The sequence below is a fragment of the Petaurus breviceps genome, unplaced genomic scaffold, assembly GCF_028583685.1.
Source record: "Petaurus breviceps papuanus isolate PSGF00001 unplaced genomic scaffold, PetGlider_PUasm1.0 189, whole genome shotgun sequence".
Lineage (NCBI taxonomy): Eukaryota > Metazoa > Chordata > Mammalia > Diprotodontia > Petauridae > Petaurus > Petaurus breviceps.
This window is the reverse complement of record NW_027185809.1, coordinates 15,480,201-15,492,569: the sequence shown is the minus strand read 5'-3', so window position 1 is coordinate 15,492,569 and position 12,369 is coordinate 15,480,201. Positions and strand designations below refer to the sequence as shown.

At 38.3% G+C, this 12,369-nt stretch overlaps 1 protein-coding gene across 2 annotated transcripts; it reads left to right on the top strand.

The window, feature by feature from the left end:
* Nucleotides 1-47: 47 nt before the first annotated feature.
* Nucleotides 48-11,912, top strand: LRR1 (leucine rich repeat protein 1). 2 transcript variants are annotated; one of them, XM_069091978.1, is made up of 4 exons: nt 48-357; nt 2,026-2,127; nt 7,768-8,495; nt 10,715-11,912. In XM_069091978.1, the coding sequence occupies exons 1-4, from the start codon at nt 166-168 to the stop codon at nt 10,965-10,967; spliced, it is 1,275 nt and encodes a 424-aa protein (XP_068948079.1). In that variant the 5' UTR covers nt 48-165; the 3' UTR covers nt 10,968-11,912. The 2 variants fall into 2 exon arrangements, with proteins under 2 accessions (XP_068948079.1, XP_068948080.1); XM_069091979.1 differs by having other exon boundaries at nt 51-357; nt 2,029-2,127.
* Nucleotides 11,913-12,369: the final 457 nt, after the last annotated feature.

The following is a 12,369-nucleotide window of genomic DNA, read 5'->3' as shown; positions in this document are numbered from 1 at the left end:
GAGACCAGTGTATTCCTTTTGGGTCAGGCAGTTCTGCGGCCACCCCTCCGCGGCCCCAGGAGGGCCTTGGCGGCGGTGGCTGGCGGGAAGAGGAGCCTTCAAAGAGGCCCTGGGGCCGGCGGAGCTCGGCGGGGGCGGCTGCGCGGCGCGCCCGGGGCTTCGGCGATGAAGCTGCAGTGTGAGGTGGAGTTGGTGAACCGCCACCTCCCCACCTTCGGCCTGAGGGGCCGGGGCAGAGGCACGAGGGCGGTGCTGGCCTTGGGCCGGCCGTCGGACCCGGCGCTGCCGCCGTCGCAGGCTGGGGCCGCCCATCTGGTCATCTACACTCTGAAGGACAAGGCTGGGAGCCGGTACCAGGTGAGCGTCCGGCGCCCTCCCCCCTCCCCAGCAGAGGGTCTCCGCGGGTCTTATCCCAGGTGGGCATTGGCCGGACGCATCTCCACTGGCCCCCGCAGCAGCCCGTCCAAGCCTTGGAAACTTCAGGCTGAGCGGAAGCCCGCCCACGGCCCACGCTCATGTCAGTGTCACTGCCGGCAACACCGAGGGCTCGCGTGGCGCACGCAGAAGTTAAGGTCAAGCTAGGGTGACTTAGGTAGAGGATAAGCTTGCGTTGGGGTTGACCAAAATCCACCATTGGCGCGGTAGCGATGCGGCGACTGGTTTTTGCTTTTTCTTGGAAATCCGTATAGCTTAATATGATTCCTTAATGCTGTATGTATGCCGACTTGCATGGCAGCACCCAAATATTTGACCACTAACACATAAAAAAAAAGCTGGATACTTCCGTAGGCTGTAATTCTATTTATAAGGTACCTAAAGCCAGAAGTTAAGTAACATTCAACATTTGATAATCCCCATGTATTTTTTACCTTTGTGATGTGTAAGTTTGCACACTTTAAAAAATGGTGATTCTGAAGGTTTACAGTTTTCATTCTTACTAAGTAAGGAATGAGAAGCCACACTCCATAGTGTCCTGCCCCTGGCTTTCAGCCTACTAGTCTAGGTTAAATGACTTTACTCAAACCTCGGCTGCGACAACAGTTTCTTATGGTGGCTAAACAAAAGCTACTAAAGGTTTTTTTCAAGACTCTTGAGAGCTGTGAATATGTTACACTATTTATACAGTGGAATCATGTGTATAGAAGGAAAGCTCTATTAACTAGTCCAGTCTTCTTATTTTACAGATGAAAAAACTAAAACCCAGAGGGATTTAATCATTTGCTTGCAGTCATGTAGCTAGTGGCAAAGCCACAACTAGAACCCATTCTTTCCAGGCTATATTTTCATGTTTCCCCTAGGGCTTTTTCCTTTCCCTATAAAAATCTACTTAATGTTGTAAATCCTAAATTTGAATTTCACTCCTTCAGACCTCTCATTTCGGACTACATTGTTGTAACTTGTACGATGATGACAAAAAAACTATGTTCCATATTGTAATATTACATTGTTATATTGAATTGGTCAAGTGAGTTTTATGTTAACAGGCTCTGTGAAGTGTCATCTTGATAATTTGTAACATTAAAAGTGTAAGCATTAGCAGCATTGTCATTTTTATTTTATTAGCATGGCCTACCTATAAGCACTGAATATTCCTCAAATTATATGGGTTATTTAATTTTTTAAGGAGTACTTTGTAATTGAACCTATGCAAGTCTTTTTTGTGCTTTGGTATAAATTTAGTTTATCCGTACATTTGTTAATATTTAATTCAACAGAATATGTGCCAGTAAAACATGTAGTCCTCTTGATTAAGCAGACCTGAGTCTGCTTATGTGTAAGCTGAGTGTGTGTAACTCCCTTGGCAGAATTTTGTAACAGGTATATAATCTTCAAAAAGAGTTATTTTTTTAACTTTTATGGGATTGAATTCTTCAGATTATAAGTGTTAACTATCCAGCCTGAAAAAGAATCTTTAAAACCTCAATGCAATAATGCCCAAACTTTCTCAGATTTAAGGAAAATTAAAATGGACCTTCATTTTCCTCAGACTCTTTTTTTAACTATGCTACTTCTATTTGTTTCAAGCAGCTAAAGGAAAATATTGAGCAGTTTTTTACTAAATTTGTGGAAGAGGGGAAAGCCACTGTTCGGTTAAAGGAACCTGCCGTTGATGTCTGTCTCAGTAAGGTACTGTGTTGGAAATTTCTTTTAAAAACTTAACCTACCAGAAATTGGAAATGTAAAAGGGAGGGGTGAGCAGGCTAAGGAAGATTGGAATTTTCTGTTAGGTAAAAAAAATTAAAACTCTTTTTCTTGGGGTTGTGCTTTGGTTCCTATGTAGCATTCTAAGGTGCTTTTAAGTTTAGAAAATGAAGAGATTCATTTATAAGCAAAATATTTGATATTTGTGTGTGATGATTTAAAATTCACCTGAAATAGCTGGAAGCATTTAATAGCTGTTTTTATCATATGCATAATAGTATCTCATGTCTAATTGGATTGATATTTGTATGTGGTAGTTATCTTAGAAGCAGGTATCTTCTGACTTACAAATCAAGAGCTATTATTTAATACACTAAATTGATTTATATTATCAGTCCTAAGAAGAGTATAATTGTTCTAACTCCTTGCGTTTTTTTCTTTCTTTTTAAAAAAAGTAAATGTTTTTCAATCAATAAAAATCTACTTCCTTTCCCTCCCACCTCTACTCTCAATTTAGAATGAAAGAAAAACAAAACCCTCGTAACGAATATGTATAGTCAAGTAAAACAAATTTCTGAATTGGTGATATAAAAAAAAATCTCACCTGTTTGTTCTCTGAGGAGGTGGGTAGCATGTTGCATCATTATTCCTCTTAGAAATATGGTTGATATTACCCTGATCAGAGTTCCTAATTCTTTCGAAGTGGTTTATCTTACAGGACAATTATATTCCATCACACACATATAGAAAGATATGTAACATTTTTATATTTCAATATCACATTTATATCCCATAACTTGTTCAGCCATTCCCCAGTTTGTGGGTATCCCCTCAGATTCCCATTCTTTGCTCAAAAAGAGCAATAAATATTTTTGTACAGTTTTAGAATTTATTTTGTTTGAGACTAATCCCTCCCTTAATCTATCCTCCATCTATTTTTCCTCTTCCCTCTTTTCCTTTTTCCCTCTTATTTCCCTTTTGAGTGAGATGTATTTCTGTACCCACTTATGTATGTATCAGATGCTCCCTTGAATTCCCTTCTTGTTTGTATAGATGTCTTGATTATGTAAGATAATTTTTCCTAATCTTCTTCCCCTTTTACCTCTCTCCAAACACTGTTATCTCTCCCCACCCTCCCCCTTTACTCTTTCCCTCTCTTTCCATTCTTTAAAGAGAATCAAGACATAACAGGAACCCTCCCTGGCCTTCTGTCTTACTCTGTGACCCCTGATGATAGCTTTTAGAGGGAATACATATATCATCTCCCCATATTAAATGTAAGCAGCTTATCGTTTTTAGTCCCTTTTGATTATTTGTTCATGTTTTCCTTTTTATGTTTTTCTTAACTCCTTTGCACATCAAAGTTTATATATAGCTCTGGTCTTCTCATCAAGAATGCTCATTAGATCTTCTTGAACTAACTTCAGGTAATTACCCACAGTTTAAGAAGTGCTGAAGGGGTCAAAAATGGAAGAAGTTTAAGAAACTCTTTCATTAAAGGCTCATTTTTTCCCCTATAGGATTATACTCAGTTTTGCTGGGTAAGTTATTCTTGGCTATAAGCCTAGACCTTTTGCCTTCTGGAATGTTATAGTTTAAGCTTTCTGCTCATTTACAGTAGTGGCTGCTAATTGCTGTGGGAGCCTGCCTGTGGCTCCTCATACTTGAAATCTTTCTTTCTGACTGCTTGCAGTATTTTTTCTTTGGTCTGGAAGCCATATTCCTAGGAGTTTTCAATTTGCAATTTCTTTCAGGAGGTGACTGGTGGTTTTTTTCCATTTATATTTTGCCTTCAAGAGATCTGGACAATTTTCTTTTAAAATTTCTTGAAACAGCTTGTCTAGGCTCTTTTTGGTAATGGTTTTTAGATAGTCAGATGATGCTTATCTTTCTTTTTCGTAATCTATTTTCCAAGTCATTTGTTTTTGCTTTGAGATTCCTTTATCTCATTATCTTTTTTTTTTTTTTAGTCTCTTGACTTTGTTTTATTGTATCTTCTTGCCTCATGGAGTCATTGGTTTGCACTTGGTCCATTCCAGTTTTAAGGGAGTTTGTTGCTTGAGCAAGGTTTTATGTCTCTTATGCCAAGCTGTTAATTCCCTTTCCGATTGTTACATAGATCTCACTTTTCTAATTGTTTCCTCTAGTGCTCTGATTTCATTTATAAAAACTTTTTAAACTTAATTCTTCTAGTAATTCTAATAAAATTTGTGCCCTAGCTGTGTCTTTCTTTGAGACTTTGCTTGCAGTTTGGGGTCCTTCTTTTCTTCTGCTACTTTGAGCTGCCCTGTCACCATAATAGTTCTTGGTAGTAAGATTACGTTTTTTAATTCATTCTTCTAGCCTGCTTCCTGACTTCATACTCGATATTAGGGCCAGATTTGGTGCACTTCTTTAGGGAAGTGCTGATCCTGTTGCTGCTTTCTTGTGTACTGAGTCTTATATTTTTCCAGGATCTTGGGGTAACTCAGACTGGAGACAGGAAATCTTTACATACTCATACAGTGTTCTGATCCACCTATGGCTCCGGAAGCTGTGTGCAGTGGTCAGCACCCCAATAAAACCATCTTGGCAGATGAGCTAAACCAAGTTGAGTGTAACCAATAGGCCTCAAACCCATTGGTGAGTAAGGATGGTGTCTATCTCAAGTATGTGAAGATTTCCTCTGGTTGATTGGGCAGATGAGAACAATTTGTTTCAGTGACCATGAAGGCACCTTAAGCAAGCACTGTGGAGTGCTTAGTGCTTGGTCACACATGGAGAATGTCAGGGTCATCCACTGCATCCCAGACCATCTCCAGTCATCTTGACTTTTGTCCTGCCACTGGAACTTCAGTGACTCTGGAAGAGAGAATGAGGCTGACTATGCAACTCTGCCTCACTTAAATCCCGTTCATGTGTAAATGAAAGTTGAAAAAGAGGAGGTGGACTAAGATGGCGGGAAATGCAGGGAGCAATATGATGAGCTCCCCATTAAAATTCCTCCAAATCTAGAAAATGTGCCAGACTTGAGGGAAAATTTAAGAAAAAGTTACTTTTCTGTTCTGAGAACAGGGTCTATCAAAGAGTGTACCATCGAACACTACAATGAGAGACTGTGTACCAAGGTGGGAGGAGACGTAAGACAAATACCAAAACACCACAGGGAACATGTGTTAACTAGGAGCTCTGCCACCTATGAATGACTCAGTGGCAGATCAGTGTCCACAAGTTCGAGGTTCAGAGGGAGTGTTTCACAGTAGGCAGCAGCCAATTGCAGGCTCCAGGCTAAGAGAAGCAAAGAGCAGCAGTGTGGCTCCTACCCCAGAAGCAAGGCAGAGTCTTAGTTCCAGCTTCTAGCCCAGTGGTGTGTGTTCTTCGTTTTTGAAGCTTGATTTATACCAGGTTTAGCTCATCTGCCAAGATGGTTTTATTGGGGTATAGACCGTTGCACATACTACAGCTTCTGGAGCCACAGGTGGATCAGAACACTTGTGTGAGTATGGAAAGATTTCAGGTCTCCTGTCTAAGTTACCCCAAGATCCTGGAAAAATGTAAGACAGTACACAAGAAAGCAGCACCAGGACCAGTGCTTCCCTAAAGAAGTGCACCAAGACTGGCCCCAATATCAAGTATGAAGTCAGGAAGCAGGCAGGAAGAATGAATCAAAGGACTAGTCTTCATTACTGCTTCTTTCTATCAGTGGATGGTAATCCACTGAATGGATAATCCCTTGTGATCTGTTCTTCCCTAGTCACTCCTGAAACTAAACTGAACAGTCATTGATAACATCCTAATTCCAAAGTTTTAAACCATTTTCAAGCAACTTGTTCTCTGATCTCTACAATGTTTGATGGTATTGACCACTCTTCTTGATACTTTCCTCCCTACACTTATTTGGTCTTGTGCTTTGTTCCTTTCAGAGCAATTCCTCTGTCTTTACTAACTTCTCTCCCTCGTCACACTCCTTCAGGTAGACAGTTGTTGTAGTGGATTGGGGCATCACTGGGCCTGAAGTCAGGAAGACTTTAGTTCAAATTTGGCCTCAGACATTTAGTAGTTGTGTGACCCTGGGCAAGTCACTTAATCCAATTTACCTCAGTTTCCTCATCTGCAAAATGAGTTGGAGAAGGAAATAGTAAACCACTTTATTATCTCTGCCAAGAAAACCCCAAAAGGGAGTCGTGAAGAACAGGACACAACTAAAAATGTTAAACAACAACAGTGGATTCGGGGAGCCATTCTCATGGTTAGAAAGACCTGGGCTTAACTCTTTCACCACTCTTTCTAGTCTTGACCTTCCTCTTGAACTTAGGTCCCTCTTTTTCATCTGCTTCTACCTAGATGACCCTATTGCATCTTAATTGTAACGTATGCCAAATAAGATTATTTCCTTTCAGAACCACCACCTCCTACCTTGATTTATTTGTTAATTATGCCACACTTAAAATATGGAGGTCACTATTTGACTTATTCCTGTCAGTTTTACCTCTGCAAAATCTACTTCCTTTCTATTCACATTAAGAGAACTCCTTCTCAGGTAATATCTCTTACCTAAACTATTCCTGAGGAGAATAAAGAGATCTGAAAATTGGGCGGCTAGGTGGTGCAGTGAAGAGATCTGAAATTAGAACATTGGTCAAGTTTTGGTGTTTTGTTTTATAGCTGAAAGGTTGTTCAGACCTGTGATTTCATCAATATAATTAGATTTCTGATACCTCAGAACTTCCATAGCATTTGTTGGTATCTTTTTTTATGGCATCTACTACCTTGTATTCTAGTTGATGGGGTACAGGTCTAATACGGTCTTACTACCACATTAGAGTTTAACCTTCCTGAGGAATCAATGCTGTCTGATCCATAGCTATATTTCCTCAAGCACATAGCAATGCCCTGCATGTAATTGCTGAATTACTGCATAAAATTCACAATACCACCTATTTTCAAGTGGCCTCTATAAATTGGATTTGGTTAATTTTTTTTTGTTAATTTTTTTAATGCAACTTTTAATATTTCCACACTAAGGACTGATTGTTTTTATTTTTTTTAATTTTTTACTTTTTTTGGAGGGGGGGGGTAGGGCAATTGGGGCTAAGTGACTTGCCCAAAGTCACATGGCTAGGTTTTTGTGTCAAGTTTCTGAGGCTAGATCAAAACACAGGTCCTCCTGACCAGGGCTGGTGCTCTGCTCACTGCGCCACCTAGCCGCATTGAGTAGATTGTTTTTATTTTAAAATATTTTCTTCTAAGAGGCTGATTTTTGAAAACACACGAATGCCATGTCTTATATGTGGTGAAATTGAACAGAAAATGCCCCCAAATTTAATTCGTTCTCAGACATTTTGTGGGGGGGGGGATTTTTGGAAGAGGGAAGGGTAGGGCAGTTGTGGTTAAGTGACTTGCCCAGGATCATATGGCTAGTTTTTTGTTAAGTGTCTGAGGCCGGATTTGAACTCAGGTCCTCCTGATTCCATGGCTGGTCATTCTATTCACTGCACCACCCAGCCACTCCTCAGACATTTTCTATACATTCCTGACCTTGAATGTCTTTGCAAAATATGTTGCAGGAGGTACTGGCATAGATGCAAGAATTTTATACTGAAATTTTCTGTTCATTTTGTTTTTGTGTATGTCTGTATTTTATAGGCCAATTCCAGCAACTTAAAGAATTTCTTGTCTGCTGTGAGGCTGGCTCACCAAGGCCGTGCTGTTGAACCATTACCTCTGTTAACTCTGGCACCATTGAAGACTTCAGAAGTTGAAAAACCAAAAACTAAAATGGTCATCACATCCAGAAAAGATTATCCCTTAACCAAGAATTTCCCTTGTTCCTTAGAGCATCTTCAGGCTTCCTACTGTAGACTTGCCCGGATTGATATGCGAATACTTTGCCTCAGAAAACTTAAGAAATTAGACTTGAGTCACAACCACATAAAAAATCTGCCAACAGCAATTGGAGACCTTGTCAGCCTTCAAGAGCTGAACCTGAATGACAATCATTTGGAGACATTCAGTGAAGTCTTATGTTCTTCCACATTCCAGAAGTCTCTTCAGAGTTTGGACCTCAGCCAGAACAAAATTAAAGCTCTCCCTCTGCAATTTTGTAAACTACAGGAACTTATATATTTGAAGCTTGATGACAATGAATTGATACGGTTTCCATTCAAGATAGGCCAGCTGAGTAACCTGCGATTTTTGTCAGCTGCTCGAAACAAGCTTCCGTTTTTGCCCAGTGACTTTAAAAAGTTATCCCTTGAATACTTGGATCTTTTTGGAAATGCTTTTGAACAACCTAATCTTCTAGTTCCTAATGTACAGCTGACAGTACCATTGACTTTATTAGAAATTTCTGCACGGGCAATATTGGATTATAGGTAAGGATCTTATCATCAAAGTTGGTGTTTTTATGAAAGTTATAGAGATTGGTGATGTTATATGCTGTTCTCTGAGTCTTGTCAGTAAGATAGGAAAAGAAGATCTGGACAGAATTGCTCTTGAGGTATAACTAGGAAGATGCTGATACTCTTAACTATTGCTTACTATGTAGGGAACTACCTTTTGACCTGTGGCAATTGAAATTGGGCTCTTTTATTCATCCATTGGCTTAAATGGAGCAAAAGAAAGTTTTTATTTAAATTTGAGTATTATATACCTACTTTAAAAAGAAGTTGTAAATACTTGGAGAATTCAGAATAAATTTGCCTAATTAGGAAATTATTGAAGAACAGAATGAGGTTTGATAGAGGTAAGTGCATAATAAGAAAGACAAAAATGGTTAATTGAAATGTAGTCTAGGCACAAGTTTAGAAAAAAATTAAGTCACTTAACCCCAATTGCCTTCCAAAAAAAGAATCATAAAATAGAAAAAGAAATTAATAGGTTGAATAACTTAGGTGCCATAATGTTTTTAAAGGGAGGGAGTCAACATGATGATAATAAACCTGGCCTTATCATAACGCTGTATCTTAGACTCTTTAAAAAGATTTTGAGGAGTTAATTTTAGTCTTAAAGAGAACTAGAAATAACTGTGAAGCCTTAGTAGCTATTTGAGGTTTTGTTGTTTTTATTTTTTTGCTTTTTGGAGGGCAATTGGGGTTAAGTGACTTGCCCAAGGTCACACAGCTAGTATTTGTGTTAAGTGTCTGAGGCCAGATTTGAACTCAGGTCCTCCTGATTCCAGGGCCGGTGCTCTATTCACTGTGCCACCTAACCGCCCCTATATGAGGTTTTGTTGGCAAAAATACTGGAGTAGTTTGCCATTTCCTTCTCCAACTCATTTTACAGATAGAGAAACTGAGGCAAACAGGGTGAATTGACTTGCCTAGGGTCACACAGCTAGTAAGTATATGAGGCCGGATTTGAACTTCCAGATTCCAGGCCTGCCAAGTACCCTAATTTACTATGCCACCATTTGATTACTGAGACTAAAAAGTGGAAAACAAGGTTATATATTCCTGCCATGAATAGAAACATGAGATAGGACTGTAAGTTGCCATTGGAGGGAATTCAGGTATTAGGAAGACACCTTTTTTTTTTTTTTTTTGGCTTTTTGGAGGGCAATTGGGGTTAAGTGACTTGCCCAAGGTCATACAGCTAGTAAGTGTAAAGTGTCTGAGGTCAGATTTGAACTCAGGTCCTCCTGACTCCAGGGCCGGTGCTCTATTCACTGCACCACCTAGCCGCCCCTAGGAAGACACTTCTTCATAGTGTCTTATGTATTTGTTAATTCTGGAATGATCTTTTAAGAATAAGTTAGACCATCTATACTTCCTTAGCCATTAAAGTAGTACATAGTAGTACCATAAATAAGTGTTCCTAATTTGTTTTATGGTTCTTTTTGTTTTGTTTTACTTTTTGGAGCGGGGAAAGTAGGGTACTTAATTTTCATTTGTAAAATTCCCAAATATCTAATTAGGTCTTCTAATAAAACTTACTTAATTTTTGGTTGTTCCCTTATACGAACTTTTCTCTTTTTTGGGAATGAGGAAAGAGTTAGTAGTACCTAAATGCCAGATCTATTTAAAATGTAATCTACAACTGATTTTTTTTCCCCTTCACTTTGAAAATTCACTGACATCACTTTCAAACTAGCTTCTTTCTTTTTTAAAAAATATTTTTGTCTGTGCCTCTTCTTTTTTTTGCTTTTTGGAATGGGGAAGGCAGGGCAGTTGGGGTTAAGTGGCTTGCCCAAGGTCCCTCAGCTAGTAAGTTTAGTTAAGTATATGAAGTTGGATTTGAACTCAGGTCCTCCTGACTCCAGGGTTGGTGCTCTATTCACTGCACCATGTAGCCATCCCCTTATTTTATGTTTTAAAAGTTCCTTTTTGAAAGTATTAAAACCTGTTAGGAGTAGAGGGAACAAGCAGAGAGGAATGGATTTCTGGCCTGTAGCTTTCTAGTTTAAAAAGTTAAGAGGACTTTTTTTGGTTTTATTTTTTTTATTAACTTGTGAACAACCTTTGCATTATTCCCGTTACAATTCTGTGTTTGCTTTTCATATGACCTCATTGCAGCCAAAGCCCGATTTATAGCCTGTCACGTTAACACTTGAATCTTGTTATAAATAACGTTTTTAAATCTCCCTTCCCAACAGAATTCCCTACGCTCCTCGTACTATTCCCTTTCATCTTTGTCAAGACTTGGATACATCAAAGTCCTGTGATTGTGGGAAATCCTGTCTGAGCTCTTTCATCCAAGCAGCTGTCACGATGAATCTACATGATGTTGCCCACACTGTGGTTCTGGTAGATAATATGGGTGGCACTGAAGCACCCATTCTCTGTTACTTTTGTTCATTAACATGTTACTCTCGATTCTTGGATCGATCAACAAAAAGTAATAGGTAATAATAAGTATAAAATTTTATCCAGTTATGAATTTAGAATTTAAATCTTAATTTTATACTGCCTTGTATGAATTCAGTTGTAAAGTGTAATATGTATCACAAATAGATTTACCAATGTCAAATTGAAAAAACAAAAGAATGTGTTTTTGTAACTTTAAAGAAAAAGTCCAATTTGACTTTTATAATTGGGCTAACTTTAGCCAGAAGCCTAATATCTTGTCATTTTGAGTTGGTTGATCCTATCTATATTGGTTTGAACACTTATGCCCTGTGTATCAAGCTTTACTTTCTTAGAAAGACTTTGTTGATTTCTGTAACAATTTTTGTGTATACAGCAAAACACAGAGAACTAAGTGAGTTCTTAATGCAGTGAAAATTTGTTGATAAAATGCTAAATGAAGCACACTACATAAAGGATTCTAAATGTGACTAGATAAAAGTAAATTTTCAGGGATATTATTGAATGTGTGATGGCCAAGTGTGAAGCAGGAAAGACTGTTATATTTTCATTCAGAACTCCTATTATGTTTTATTACATTGATTTACCCTCACTCAGTTTCACATTCATCTTATTCTTATGATTCCTAAACTTTAGATATTTATTTTTTATTTTGTAAAATAATTTGATATGAGGAATAGAATTTGAGTTATTTTCAAACCTTTGTAACTTTGAAATAAATATCTAATTTGGTTTTGTTGGTAATTTTAACTTAAGTATCGTAAACATCTTAGGTTCAAATATGTTTAGCCCTTTTCAGGATGAATAGAGTGAAGACGTTCTAATATGGTAGAAATAGGACTGGTTTTGTGGAAATACTTTCCCAATGCCCACCCTGCTATTCTTTGTTCTGAAGACATCTGTGCAGTAGAATTCTAAATTTTTACATATACCACTAAGTTGATTTAATGTGATTTCTTGGGAATAAACACTTGCAGTTTTATCTTACATATTGGTTTGGTTTCATTTTGTAAAAATAACATTTGCTAACACTTTTTTTGAAAGACTGCATGACTTAGAATGCTAACCAGTGTGTGCTTAAATATTTCTCATTTCTATTTCCTTTGTTATTTTTCCCTCCTATTACCATTTTACTCTATCATTTTTTACTATTGTAAATTGTACAGTTATGGGCGGCTAGGTGGCACAGTGAGTAAAGCGCTGAGCCCCTGAGTCAGGAGGACCTGGGTTCGGATCCAGCCTCAGACACTTAACACACACACACACACAACACCTAGCTGTTTAACCTTGGGCAAGTTACTTAACCCCAATTGCCCTCCAAAAAGGCAAGAAAATATATATAATAAAATAAATTGTAGAGTTATTCTGTAAGTTCGTTTATCACCATTTCAGTGCTGTTAAAATGGGAATGAAATTAAAGTGTTTCACTAGAATTTGCATATAT

Coding starts and splice junctions, on each gene's coding strand:
- LRR1 (XM_069091978.1), top strand. CDS start 166: ATGAAGCTGCAGTGTGAGGTGGAGTTGGTGAACCGCCACCTCCCCACC. Junction 2,128..7,767: donor TTGATGTCTGTCTCAGTAAG/GTACTGTGTTGG, acceptor TGTATTTTATAG/GCCAATTCCAGCAACTTAAA. Junction 8,496..10,714: donor CGGGCAATATTGGATTATAG/GTAAGGATCTTA, acceptor CCTTCCCAACAG/AATTCCCTACGCTCCTCGTA.